At 30.5% G+C, this 15,218-nt stretch overlaps 1 protein-coding gene across 5 annotated transcripts; it reads right to left on the reverse strand.

The window, feature by feature from the left end:
- Nucleotides 1-5,777: 5,777 nt before the first annotated feature.
- Nucleotides 5,778-11,990, reverse strand: LOC105135995 (probable LRR receptor-like serine/threonine-protein kinase MRH1). 5 transcript variants are annotated; one of them, XM_011041126.1, is made up of 15 exons: nucleotides 11,631-11,990; nucleotides 11,405-11,457; nucleotides 11,075-11,228; nucleotides 10,832-10,964; nucleotides 10,490-10,561; nucleotides 9,889-10,032; nucleotides 9,664-9,807; nucleotides 8,954-9,055; nucleotides 8,725-8,786; nucleotides 8,164-8,631; nucleotides 7,342-7,532; nucleotides 7,089-7,221; nucleotides 6,830-6,987; nucleotides 6,538-6,720; nucleotides 5,778-6,407 (listed from the first exon to the last, which is right to left on the reverse strand). In XM_011041126.1, exons 3-15 carry the CDS (start codon nucleotides 11,172-11,174, stop codon nucleotides 6,147-6,149), a joined length of 2,151 nt encoding a protein of 716 aa, XP_011039428.1. In that variant the 5' UTR covers nucleotides 11,175-11,228; nucleotides 11,405-11,457; nucleotides 11,631-11,990; the 3' UTR covers nucleotides 5,778-6,146. The 5 variants fall into 5 exon arrangements, with proteins under 5 accessions (XP_011039428.1, XP_011039426.1, XP_011039427.1 ...); XM_011041124.1 differs by having other exon boundaries at nucleotides 11,075-11,457; XM_011041125.1 differs by lacking the exon at nucleotides 11,631-11,990 and adding an exon at nucleotides 11,579-11,602 and having other exon boundaries at nucleotides 11,075-11,457.
- Nucleotides 11,991-15,218: the final 3,228 nt, after the last annotated feature.

Genomic DNA, 15,218 nt, shown 5'->3' on the forward strand with positions numbered 1-15,218 from the left:
GGAAGAATCATAAATCAAACTCAATCAAAAATAAAATCATGGATCTCGATCTTTTTGTTGTTAGTATGTTTAAATGTCAAAATCACCTTTCATGAAATTTCCTTTCTAAAATAAGCACATTAACACCAAGATTAAATATAAAAAAATGAGCTCAATCTATAATGAAATAAATATTGAATTATGAATATGAAAAATTATAAGCCTAAAAAAAAGGAAACAAAAAAAAAACTTGGGAGAACCTCCTAAACCTAGGTTAATTTGTGAAATCGTAGACCTAAGCTAAATTAAGAAGCTCAAGTTCTAAACAATTAAATGTTGAAGAAATCCAAAAAAAAAAAAACATCAATTTTAAAAATTAGCCAAATAAAATTTAACAAATAACACTACTATAATCTTTAGATTTATCAATGAAATTTTCCATCGGTATTTATACTATCATTCTATTGGTAAGTAATCTATCAACGAAATCATCGACGAAAATGCTCCATAGGTGAATCTTTTGTCGGTAATTTTTTGTCCGCCAGTAAATCCGTTGGTAATAAAAAAATATTATTACCAATGAATTTATTAACATAAAAGGCACCCCAAAAAAATTATTTGCTTCATTGTGTCGATATTTCCCTTGAAAAATACTATATGTAATTCTGTTGGTAATTATTTAAAAATATTTTTTTTTAAAAATCCCATTTGGCAAACCTATAAAATAATTAAATTAATATAAATCAACACTCTATAATACACAAAATGCTTGGAAAAAAGAAGAAAAAAATCTTACAACAATACTCATACAATTACTAAGAACAAAAACAATTAAAAATAAAATAAAAAAACAAATATAGTGAAAAGAAAAAAGAAAAAGGAAAAAATCTTACCTTAATGTAGTTGCAAGTGAAGCTAAGAATAGAAAAAAATAATCATAAAGTATATTAATTAAAAAAATTGAGAAGAAAGCAGAAAAATACATACCTAAGCACCGAGGAGAAGAGAAGGAGTTGAGGAGAGAAGAAAAGAGAAAGAAATGGATATTGATATTTTTTGCATATGGAAAAGAAGAAGAAGAAGAAGAAGATAGGAGCCCCGTCTGTTGTGAAATTAGGGATCTTAGGATTTTTCTTGAAACATTTTACTAATAGATAATTAAATATTAATATGTTTAATCATTTTATTAGTGATTCCGTCTATAATATTTACTTTAAAATTTTAATTTAATAAAAAAATTCAAAAACTGTCAAATATTACTGATAATTTTTTAATCTATTGGTGATTTCATCTCTAATATTTAATTTAGAATTTTAATTTAATATTTTTTTTAGAAAATCATTAAATAATACCGATGACTTTTCAATCTGTCTGTGATTTCTTTTATAATTGATATGATGAAAAGTGTTCATAGTTTACCAACGAATTTATCGATGGTAATTCCATTGATAAAAATGGCATTTCATCATTATTTTGCTTTGTTTTATTTTTTTCCCCATTGTAATTCACTTGGTACATATTGAAGGAATATTTTTGTCGCTAAAATCCATTAGCAATTTACTAACAAAAATATTCTATCAATATTTCTGTTTGCATTTATTGATTTTTTAGTAGTGTAGCAACAAATAAAAAGACTCGAGATAATCCGAGTTATTTTTAAAATTAGTAAAAAAATTTAAAGCTTTTAAACTTTATATAGAACTTGACCAGGTGCAAGTCTAGGGTCATAGGTTAGGTAATTTGGCCTGGGTTAACCGAGGCCAAAGGCTTATAAAATAGTAAAAACAATATAATTTTGAGTTAAAAAATTAAAAAAAAAGTTTGAGAAAAAAGAAGAAGAAAAAAATTCAAAGGTTTGTTTGGATTTTATCTTGGTTGACTGGGTCACGGGTCAACTTGAATTTTTGACCGGGTCATACCATATTAATACTCCCTCTTATTTTTGTTAAACTCAACCTAACCTATGCCCCAAGTCATAGATCAACTCGCCAAATCAAGCCAAGTTGGGTTTTAAAATAGTAAACAATTGTATACAACTAAATAAAAATAATGAAGCTCGATCTCCAATTCAATAAATACTGAAGAATCAAACTAAAAAAATATATGTTAAAAAAAAAGGAAAAACAAACCAAGCAAACTCTAGCAAACTTTCAAAACATGAGTTAATTTTTAAAATTAACAACTCGTAAAAACCTAGACCTATGCTTAATCTAAAAGCTCAATTACCAACCAATTTAATATTAGAGAATGAAATTATAAAACAAATACTAATTTAAAAAATTTATCAAAGTAAAAAAAACAAATAGAATTCAAAAGAATAAGGATCAAATCTGATATGAGAAAAAACTTAAAGAGGATAAAATTATAAAACAAATTAATTTAAAAAATTATCTTAATTAAAACAAATAAAAATTAATAAAATGAAAAGAACAAGGACAAATTAGAGGGGAGAGAAAAGAAAGGAAAATAACAATTTTATAAATTAAAGGGGGTGAAATTGAAAAAAAATATTTTATAAATTATTTTAAATAAAATAAAAAGAATAAGGACAAACCAGAGGAGATAGAAAAGAAGAAAAAATAAATTGAAGGGTATATTTGAAATTTTGAAGATTTAGGCATGTAAATAGAGGAGCAAAGAAAGAAAAAAAAAAAGAAAAAAAAAAAAAAGGTCATTAACGCTAAAACAAGAAACTTGTTAGCCATATGAATCGCTGCATCATGAAAAGGCTATCAGGATGATTTAAATATCTTTGTGAAAGATGTCATTAAGTCTCATTAATTCATCCCAAAGAGGTCCCAATACAAAGTTTCAATAAGACCTAATGGACAATTTTAACTCAATAAACACTCTCAAATGGAGGAAAGATTCATGTTAATTTGATGATAAGATTGCATATTAACGTTTTCTATCATTTATTTGGAGCATTTTTTTGTATAAATTAATGAGTACATAAAAATCATGAGCAAATTAGATAGAACTTTTTTAACTATAGTTAACAATGAAGAGATGAAATTGTCGAATATTTATTCCATTTAAAAAAAATTGATGATAATAAAGGTTATAAACTCATTTAATAATAAAGTCATGCATTTGAGATTTAAACAATCTTTTTTCCTAAATTAAAAAAAAAATTGATAAAACATTTCGAAAGAACAGAAGAAGAATTTTTTGTATTAGTAATAATAATAATAAACCCTTTAAGAATCCAACCATTGGATCGCATTGCTTAAAACAAAATGAAATGGTTTTATTTACTAGGATTTTCACAAGGAACATGGAGGAATTGACTGTATGCTCTCAATGCTGCATTGGAAAGTTAGTTATGAAACATATTTACGAAAGGAATAAATTAATTCCAAGTTGATTGCATGTTCTCAATGTTGCTTTGGTGTATTTTTAGTGTTATTTAAGAGAAATTACTACTAAAAAAAAAATCACCTCCAAGTTTTAAAAATGACTAGAAAATCCTAAAATTAATCTTCCAAAGTTTCCAAGGGAAGCAACTAGTTATCTTAAAGTAAAGATAAAAATCATTCTAGAATATTCTATTTAAGATAAACTATTTAGTATTTATTTTTTAAAAAATAAATGTTATAAGTTGTGCTTATATGCTAACATGGCCTTAATAGTCATGTGTGTTTTTTATTATAGAAGAAACATATAAAGATAAATGATGTTCATGGAAAAATAGTAACATTAAGAATCAATTATGTAAACATAAGATTAAAAAACATGATGCAAACTCATCCAAAATATCATCATTAATCATCATCCTCAATAACTTATTTGATAATACTCCATGTATATTCAAATTGAACAAAAAAAAGCATAAAAAAGCATATTTAAATAAAATAACAAGCTAATTATGACAAGCGAAAGAAAATAAAGTTTGGGATAGTTTTTATTAAAAACAAAATTAGAATAAATAAGATTCAAAATTCCTATTTCTGAAAAGTTTTACGCATGCAAGAGTTTAAGGAACCTTTAAGCACACAACCTCGAAAGCTTGCTCTTTACATAAAAAGAAATGAAATCAACATTTTAGCATGAAAACAATTTCAGATTAACAAGCAATCATAATTATTTTATGAAATAACACAAAAAAAAAAGTAAAACAAAACTTTAGGATAACTTTCATTCCAAGTTAAAGTACAATGTCACAAAAATTATTTTTTGGACAACCTTTGCTCAAAAACACTATAATAACATTTTCAATAATTTTGCGAAAGACGGTATTTATGCAAAGACAAGAGCTTATAAATGGCATCGATCATTCAAAACAAGCATAAAAATGTTATAGAATATTCATCACAAAAATACATCAAGACCAAACCATTGATCCTTCACATGAATTCTCAAACTTGTCCTCCCAACCCCATCATGGGGTATTGAAAACCAGCCTTATTTCACCTTAAATCTCTCTCTCCGACAACATTCTACCCCTAATAGTTTAAACCATGTGAACAAGAAGACAATATTGAACAACATCATGAATTAACATAGGAAATCGAGATTACCCTTAGAAACAATAGAATGAGCTATAATACAATTGGTGCGTGAGCTTATGCACCGCTGCTGGTGCCCACATGCATGCCGGTATTGTTATAGTGCGGCTAACCTTAAATAGACACCAGTTCGATCTTCTCTAGCCGTTGATGAAGGTGGTGTTGCCCACCACCACCCAATGAGAGATATTGAACTTTTTTAATCTCGATTTCTTTCTTTTATTTTTGATGCTATTGTTTTCTCTACATTTTTTTTATGGTATTGTTTTGTTATTATTTGGGGTTGTTATGGTTGGTGATTGTCACTATTTTAGGCATTGTTAGGGGTTGGACAATGGCAGCATGTTATTGTATTAGAAATGAATAATTAAGAACAGAATTATTTGAATCAAAATTAGAATTTAATTGAATATCATCTTAATTAAAAAGGATTAAAACTTAAATGTTATATGTAATATGCAAGTGCACAAAAATCAAGTCAAGGGGATCAGAGGTATTGATTTTTGATATATTAATTGTTGTTATATTATAATATTATTTATTTTCATGTAAGAAGATCATGTTATATTATAATATTATTGATTTTTGATATGATCCAAACTGTGCTCATTTTCTCTTATTGTAATCTTTTATTTTTAGTTTTTATATCATTAATTATTTTAATACATTTTGCCTGAGAAAATTATATTTAGGATTTTATGGATTATCCTTGCATAGCGGCATGATGAGCTGCTTGCTGTCACCCGTCTTTTTCTTTCTGTATTTTTTCCTTTGGCAGAAACTCCGGCTCGTGGCTTCTCCTTCCCCCCAAAGAATCAAAGGGAGAAATCTCGTCCTGGTTCTGTTCCTGAGCAAAATCTCAGTTTTTCCCTGGCTAAAAATCAAAACGATCTAATTTTATTTTGTTTTTGAGAAGAGGAAGCTTATGATCTAAGTGAAAACGAGACATATCTGTTGCACAGATTATCAGATACATCCAGTGCAGTACTCCTGCTCGCATTCGAAGAGGAAGGCAAACCCCAAATGCATGTGATGCAATGCAACTGGTGCAGTGAATAATTCTTCATCTGCTGGCGGACCATCTAGAAATAATGCTTCAAATATACCCTGAGAATCAGAATGCCTTCATAATCTGAAGAGCACAGGTCCTTTTTTCCAACGAGAAGCTAACTGCTACAATTGTACGGTTCTAGCTGAAAACTTTGCATCAGGAGTGGTTGGAATTCATAAATTCCATGGCAAGTAATTGTTTCAAAGGCCACCAGAAGTTCTGAGTATAAACAGCCTAGCTATTAATAAAACAAACTCACTTTTAATATATTCACAAGGATTAAAATCCCAGTGCTATGTTAGTGTTCTACAACACAAAAGTCAATCATAAAATACATATAATTGGGGCTCAAAACCCCACGAATGAAACAGTATATCACACTCTTGTAGTAATGAGCAATACTATGGAGAAATGGTGAAAATAAAACGAATCGAATGAATCACATTACAAGAATACAATAACGGGACTAAAAACCAAAGGGATGGGAAAGCCAAAGAATGGTGGTATTTGATGATTTTGGGGTAGCACCGACCGAAAAGCTAACTTTTGTATTTTCACATCAAAGTATGAGAGAGACTTGATTCCTGCTCGACAAGAGTCAGAGAGCCTTAAGTCGCCTCCACGGATAATATCTCAAGCTCAGCCCACCAAAGGGGAGAAAGTCTTGGGGTTGCTTGATCAGGCGAGATAGAAATCACTTCCTTCAATTTGGAGGTGATCTCCTTCATTGTTGGTCTGTGCCTTGAATCTGATTGGATACATTGTTGAATAACCTCACAGATGACATCAAGCTCATTGTTTTTGAAAGACTTAAGGCTTGGATCTATCATGTAGCCGATGCTCCGCTTGTCATTCAAATATTCAGCAGCCTGCATGTTTAAAATTTTATGGTTATCGGAGACAGGAATTAACCATCCAGCACGTAGTTAAAACAAATATTTAGCCTCGAGTTAAAGGCACAAACTGTGATTGGTTTATGAGATATCATACAAAACTTACCCAATTTTCAAGGTGCCCTTGTTCTTCCGAGTATGAGAGCTTCCCGGAAATGACTTCAAGCAACAAAACCCCAAAACAGTAGACGTTTGTTTCTAAATCAACATGGGGCGGCAGTGAATCCTCCATTTCGCCAGAAATTTTTGAGTTTGATGTAGCTTGAGGCAAGAAACAGATCTCTGCAATCTGAGAAAGCATAATATAGATAGAGAGGTTAATTTTTTTTTTTTTAAAAAAAAGGAAAAATGAAAAGGAGACAAGTGGAAGCTAATCCATAACAGAAGAAAGGATGTACCTTAGCGGCATAGTCATCTGTTAAGAAGATAGCGCGTGAACTCAGTTTAGAATGTACTATAGGTGGATTCAGATCATGGTGCATATATTGCAGGCAATAAGCAACTCCCATAATAATCCTCAACCTTGTATTCCAGTCAAGATGTTCCATTTCCTCAACTGAAAACACAGAAGAAATGTTTGAGACTCTCAGCTTTCCCAGCATTGCACCAGCAACATGGACCAAATCCACACCATCAAAAGTTCATTAAGAAACTTACCATGCAGATGCTCAAAGAGAGATCCATTTGGAGCATATTCAAAAACCATCATCCTATTGAAAGGTTCATCCTCCTCACAGTAGCCAATAAGGTTTACAAAGTTCTTATGATTAATTCGTGATAGTGTTTCAATCTACAACAGACCAAAAGATTTGTAGTCATGAAATTTTGGTAAAACATAGTGAGAAATGCATGATAAAATCAATGAACGTTATTTGTTAAATTTCAAACTTGTAATCAGAAATGGGCAAACCTTTTTTCGGTATGCCATCTCTGCACTCTTTGACCAGTCTTTGGAAGAAGTCACTGCAGTTGATGCAACAGAAATCTCAACTCCGCTGGACAGTGTTCCCTTGTACGCAGTGAAACCATCAAAAGTATCAATGATATTGCTGAAATCCTCACAGGCAGATTCCAGCTCTGATCGATTTAGCTTGGGAACCCCTATATTTCACATAAGTAGCTGGTTAAGTTTGTAATAAATTGGCCAAATGTGAAGCCATGGAATAAACAATAATGCTTTAAGACCGAACCAAACACAATCAGAGGCAACTTATAATGTTTATCAAGCTCGGTAAAACTTAATGGCAGGACCAATCAAATGCATATGAAGACAAATTCATTTTGCTGAACTAGCAATTAAAATGAGAACCTAATTCATACAGTTCACTCAAAATGTAGCTATCAAATAATTAAGATGAATAAGATGTCAACCAAAATAAACAATTTGATTAAATAATTTCACATGTTCATAAAATGAGTCGACATTCCTAGGTCATTTTTTAGGAATGCGTCCGAAACTAAAGGCTCATCCATGCTGCAGAACTTAAATATACTAGACCTCTTATCCCTCAGGCATCCAAACACGTGCCACCATCCTAAGATAATTCTTATGGGTGAGAATAAAATTCACAGCTGATCCACCACTTCAATCAATCAGGTTGGCCAAATCACACAACTGAAGTTATTATTAATGTTGTTAAATAAAGAGACTAATCAAATAAGCCTGCTGATCAATAATAAAGTCATCAGGTTCGTTCGTTTTTGTTTTTTTAATGTACATACTAGAGTTCACCTGTAACAAATGCTTTCTGCAACTGTCCACTTAGACCAGTCTTCCATGGACCTATGGTCGTCACTACTTGTTTCCTGCACATTAACAGCAAGCCTACTGCAACAATGCCCAAGACCCCTGCGATTGGAATTATTAGGAAATACATCCATGTATTTCCAGAAGTTCCATTCGTTGGAGGTTGATCTATATATGGTTTTTCAGACGAATGACTTGAATGCTCAGTCCCTCTGGGCGGAGGACTGACAGGTGAACCCAGTGACACAGGAGATTGAGCTTGATGCTTCTTTGCATTTGGTATTGCAGGGAAAGACCCACTGCTTCGCGTGGTTGGAAGAGCAATAATTGTTTGAGTCGAAGACCCACCACTAGCAGGTGCAGCTTGGAGGTTACTGGACTGTTCAAGTAGTCTGCGACGTTCAAAATTGACAACAATCTCTACATTTTGAACTGTGCCTTGCTCTGATGATCCTGCTCAGTGCAAAAGGCATCGCATTTATCTCACATCACAAGTATAAATATTAATATCAAACAAATCAAGGTTGCTGAATGTTTTGTACTCACTATCTGGTTCATTGAAGCAATTTTCTCCAAAACCATGCAGAGCATCCTTCCCAAGCTTGAACCTTGTAATGGAGGCAAAAAGTCAGTAAAAAGAACACACAAACAACCGCTACTACAACACGAACATGTCAAAACTGGGATATCTCCACTATCTGCATCCACATACATCAAAATTGTACGTGTGAGTGTGTGTGAGCACGCGCATTTGTAAGCATTTTAATTTCCTTACGGTTGCAGCATGAAGGAATTCAAGTAATGCATAAAGGCTCCTTTTATTGGGAATATGAATGAATTCGCTCCATTCAATTGGTTCAAGCTGCTCCACCACGTGCTGCACAAGACAACATTTTAGATCTAAAAAACAGATTACTAAACTGAACCACCCTCTTCAACTTCAATAACTTCAGTTCACAAAGTGATACTTAGTGATTGGCTTGAAGCATCAAATAAAAAAGGGATGCACAATACTCTTCCAAATGTTAGTGGTTTACTGCATAAGTTTATAATGCTTAATGCAACACATAGGAGAGAACGAACCATTTAAGCTAACAACCTTTGGTATGTATGAGTGCTTAAACTACACGTTCTATGAAGTCTATAATCACCCCATGCTACATTTGTTGTGTCAGATAGCTTTCATGTGTATTTCCCGTGCAAGACAGGGTGCAAACAACAGAAAAAACAAGGGACTTTTGTCTGCTAAATTGACAGAAAAATCAATGACCACTTGGAGAGGTACTGGTCAGCTGTGACTAATAGCTTTTTCTCTCTCCATATTTGGTAGTGAGTTAAAGGTGCTTCACTTTAGTGATAACATATCACAATAAACACCAAAACCATAACTCAACTTAGATATGTTTGGCAATCAATTCATCATGCGCAGAATCTCTTGTACTTGCAGATGAGCGTTGATGAGGAAAGATGGAAAATGTCACTTACCCATGTCCAAGTTTTCTATTGACACAGCTAACTCCAGTAGTAGAACCAGATGCAACATTTCCATCAAATTGCAATTCATAAAGCAGGTTAAGCCTCCTGATCTCCGGAGGAATGCTTCCCCTAAATTTATTGTCTCTAAGCAACCTAAGGAAGAAATTGTCTCATTCTAGTTAACCACACAGCATAAACCATCAAAACAATTAAAATGAAGGATAGCTCACACACAAGTATTTTAATGATAGTAATCTTCCTATTTCTTCTGGAATTGCTCCACTGAAGTTATTGTTCCTTAGGTCCAGTAGCTCTAGCTTTCTGAGCTCTCCAATCTCTTTAGGAATGGCACCGGTGAAATGGTTTCGGTAGAGTACACTGTCATGAAAGTAATGGATGGATCAGAAAGTTCAATTAGTTTCAGAACCCAGCAGAGGTTACAAGTACAAAGCTATACATCAGAATCAGAGATACAATTTCCATTGTAGCTGTAGATTCCTATAAACAAAAAACAATAGTTAACAAGTCTGAATATCAAAATCATTTATTTCCATAAATCCTAAAACATCGAGATTAGGAAGAGATATTGAATCTAATATCTTCACTATATACTAACATGTTTTAGAATATGTATGATAGCCTATCAACAATAAAAACCAAACAGTCCCCATATGTCTTGGCCACATTCATTTTCAATCAGTAGAAATTGGCTAAATGCAGTGCTCATTTCTATTCTTGGAGGCTTGAACAGCTTAATCATATACTATAATGAAATGCTTAATTACTAAACCCCAAGTTTCATCAGAGAAAATACAGCAAAATTATGAAGACTTACAGAGATCTTAAGTTAACAAGTTTGCCAAGCTCTGGCGCCAATGTCCCTTCCAAAGAAAGTCCGCTCAGATCCCTACAAGTGCACTGAACAACATTAATATGTCCAATCATTCAGCACCCACATAAATTTTTCTGTAACATAACCTCTGAAATGCAACAGCAAACACTTCTCAATATCACACAATTCCACCAACAAAAAATTAATTGAAGTGGTCTGCAAAATCCTCCATAGTTAAGATTGGAAACAAAACAACTGTATAAAGTGACAAATTTCACCTTTTCTATTTCATAAGATTAATGGTATTTATTAGCTCTTTTAAAGGAAGCATCAATAGCCACTTACAGTATTTGCACCTTCCCCGCGACGCAATGAACACCAGACCATGAGCAAGGATCAATATCGTTGAGATTCCAATTTGCAAGGGCACCAAAAGGATCAAAATCCACTCTTGCCCGGAATTTCAACAAAACCGATCCTGCATTTCATACCCCCACATTACATTCAATTACCAAAACAGGATTCAGTAAGTGCATTTTAACAATATACGTGTAAACAGAAATCAAGGATGCATAAAACAAGAATTACCCTCATCATTAAGCGACCAGGAGCATTGATTTTCAAGACTAAGAGTCAGAACCAAAAAGAACAAAATTCGGAATCCAATTGAGTTCCATCTGCCCCTCATTGCTTGATGAACCAAAGTTGGCAGTGGAGGTAGCAACAATAATCGCCAGGTTTCCTATACACCACCCCTTTCAACTAACAACAACAACTGATGCAAAATATTTAATTTACAAGCAACTATTAACAACTATGCTACGAAAAAATGAAAAGCCTTCACATTTGATCATGCCAGTGTCCCTCATCTGTGTTTTAAAAAACTCTCTACACCCTTTTCATGAAAGACCACATAACCTGGCTTAGCAGGCTATAATCTTCCTCTAAATCTCCACACCAATAAAATGTAGCTGCAAATGAGACAACAGCAGGAAGGAAAATAAGACAAAGGTTAACAGAATGTCACAATAAAGAGAGAGAGAGAGAGCGAGAGAGAAAGCTTTTAACAGACAATGAAGAATCAAGGAATACCCTCAAGAACAAGCAATCCAAAAGAAAAAAGTTTAAGGGTTATTGAATTTACCATACAAGAGGGTCAGAAAGGGTGCCTTAGTGCTGCTGTTGTTAAGGGCAATATTGCAATTTTGATACCAAACATCCTTCAAGAGAATGAAATGCAATGAGGGCTGGTAGGGGGTTGGGTGGATGGATGGAGAGACTCGAACAGAAAAAAGAAAAGGCAGCAAACAAATGATAATGGGATTTTTTTTATTAATATTATTTGCTAGAGTAACAAAAGAATGATATATTTCTTTTCTATGACTGCCCTTTGCTAGATGATATTAGAGGATCTCCTCCACCATTTTTTGTTTTTTACAACTTTCTGTTTTTTCTGTTTCCCCAGTTTCTCTCTCTCTCTCTCTCTCTAGCTAGCCCCCTCCACCAGCCACCCCAGCGACCTATATGTTTCTGATTGCCATTATTTTTCTTTCTTTTTTTGGTTTATTTTCGAAAGGGTCCCGTTAATGAGTACTTATTTTGCCTTTTCTACATTATGGCCCCACTCTACCTTATATGTTTTAAAAATATTCAATTTTTTTTATTTTTTTATAAATTAATTTATTTTTATATTTTTTACTGTATTAATATAAAAAATATTTTAAAAAATAAAAAATATATTATTTTAATATATTTTAAAATAAAAAAAAAACACTTTAGAAAACAATTACTACTCCACTTTTAAATATTCCATGAATCAATTGTTTAGTGATCAATTAACTTATTTGTATTAAAGCATAACTAGTTTTATGTTTTATGTTGTGAGGTGTTTTTAAGATTAATTCTTATTCAATGAATTTATATATTTTTGAGAAAAAAATTATTCAATTTTAAAAAATAATATATTTTATTAAATGAATTTTTTATAAAAAAAATATTTCTTTTTTATTAACAACATTTTTTTATTATAAAACTAAAGGTCATTAAATAAATATTTATAGAAATATATCTTTTTTATTGTGAAATTATTTATTTTTTAACAAAAATATATTTTTGTTATAACAATCTTTCCTTTCTAAACAGAAACTTATTAGGTTAAATAAAAAATAATAATAAGAAGCAAGACTCGAGAATATGAAAGCAATAAAAGGAAGAAATAATAAAATAATTAATATGAAAAAATCATTTAAAATAATAAAATAGATATTTTATTCTAGTTAATATTTATAAGCATATTTTTTATATAAGTTTTGCATATTATATTCATATATAATATTTTAAACATCATTTTTATTTTTTTTATTCATAATGTGGATTTGATTCACAATTAAAAAAAAAGTGAAGAGTAATATAAAAAAAAGTTCAAGCATTGATCTTTGCGTATAGCCCTTTCTCTACTTTTTATAATGAATAGATTAAAAATCATTATCTAGTTTATTTAAAAAAAATTAAAATAAATGACATATCATTTATTTAAACAAATAATTTGTCATCATCTAGTTTAAATTTCAACCACTAAAAATGGAGGTTTTGATTTTTGGACTCAAAAAAATTATTTTTCAACTTGTTTCATATGAAAATATCTAAAAACAAAGTAAACTTATTTTTTTACTCCAAAACATCATAAAATTGATCCAATAAAAAAATTATACAGATTCAAATTACTTTTTCCAATCTTGAATATACATTTTTATATATATAAGATAAATTCTCCAACCATTTTTATGGAACTCACTCTTTTAAATGAACTTGTTGATATCACAATCAACCTTTTTAATTATTAAAATGTGGATAGCCAAATATTTTCTCTCTTCTCTTTTATTTCTAGTAATTTTCTCTCTTTCTTAACATACAAGGATCAAAATACAAACAAAATAAAGTTTATGGCCTAAAGATAAATTTCTCAAATAATAGAAATAAAAAAATATAAAAATTTAAATTTTAGAGATCAAACTATAGTTTTCTTGGCCTTTTAAACAACAAAAATGAAATGCCTATTTTGTTTTCTTAATTTTGGGCATTGTCCATTCAATTCATTCTAGAAATAAATTAAAATTCTTTTTTTTATATAAAATTGATGTTTGATTCATAGATGGAACACCCTAAAGACCTCACGCATATGATAAAATACAAATAAAAGTGAAATATAATATGTAAATCGATGTACACATCTAGTGTGAGGATGAAATGGTGAAGAAATCAAATTGAAGAAATAAAGAAAAAGAGAAGGCATTATAAAATAAACAATGTCATACACATTGCTTCAAGATAGAACCCATAATAAAAATAGGTTTTGTTTCAGTATTTTTCTAATTTTATTTTAATTTTAATATATTAATTTTATAATGTGAATCAAAATATAACATTTATTCTTTAATTTACAAGGATTTGTGTGTTAAATATAAGATGTTGGTTTTATCATATCAACGAAATATAATGGAGATACATGTATATATATGTATTGGACATGAATGTTGATTTTGTCAAATATATCAAATTAAAATTTGTTTTTATAGTTTACACATAATTTATAAAATCAAAGAATAGTTATATTTTTAGATAATGCGATGAAGTAGTAATGTTTAGAACTTATCACTAGCTAATTATCAACATTTTTAGATAGAACTAGTTTTATTGCCCGTATTATATATGGTATAGGTTCAAGGTATTGGGACATTATTGTTAGCATAATTGTTTTAAGCAAATGGTGTAAATTCACAACATACCAAGTTAATTCGGTAGAAACTTTAACTAAAAAATATCTAAGATAATGCTATTTGTATCTTTTTAAAAAATTATACAACTTTGTTTTTCTAAATACAAGAAAAGAATATATAGGTTGTGGGAACTTTTTGTTAGTGTGTCATTGATCCTAATCTAGTAGGTTAACATTGAAATCTCTTAAACCAGCTTTTTGTTTAAATCAAGTTTTAAATTAAACATATAAGTGTTACCTTGACGTGATCCAGTCAACTTAATAAGTTTAAAAATAACCAAAATGACCAGTAATAATTTGGTTTAACCTTGAAAAATATTCAAAATGATTTATTTTTTAATCAAATATTGAGGCATTGACATATTAAGTTGATTATGGTCAATCCAAATTAATTTGTCAAAATTATAATCTAAATCATGAACACGATCACAATAAATTAATCTAATCGGCTCATTTGTTTTTTTCTTCTTTTCTCTTCTTCTCTCCTTTGGCCTTTATTGGATTAGGATGGATTAAAATTTAAAATTAAATTAAAGAATTACTAGAGAATCAAAGACTAAATGAAACACAAAAAATAAAAAGTATTTAATATTTGTGATACATGCTGCATTAATGTGTGATGAAGGTCATTACATATGATTTTCTTAGAGCTCTTACAATAGCCTTTATTGATGTTATTAAAATCATCATAATCCAGGCTTATTTATTATAGTGATGAATAGTGGCTTTGTAGATTCAGTATATTTTTGGTGATTTATTTTTCTTTTCCTCTCTTTTTTTTATCTTTTCTCTCCTCAATTCCGAAGCCTGGTTTCTAGTTTTTCTTTAATAAATGTTGGTAGTGAGTTTTAAAAATTATCGAAAGAAAGAGTTTTATATAATTTTATTAGGTGAGTGTAGGTGAGTACTCGTACAATTTTTGTGGAGGGAAGGAAGGAAGTGTAACTGCCAACGGTC

The sequence above is a fragment of the Populus euphratica genome, unplaced genomic scaffold (genome assembly GCF_000495115.2).
Source record: "Populus euphratica unplaced genomic scaffold, PopEup_1.0 scaffold56.1, whole genome shotgun sequence".
NCBI lineage: Eukaryota > Viridiplantae > Streptophyta > Magnoliopsida > Malpighiales > Salicaceae > Populus > Populus euphratica.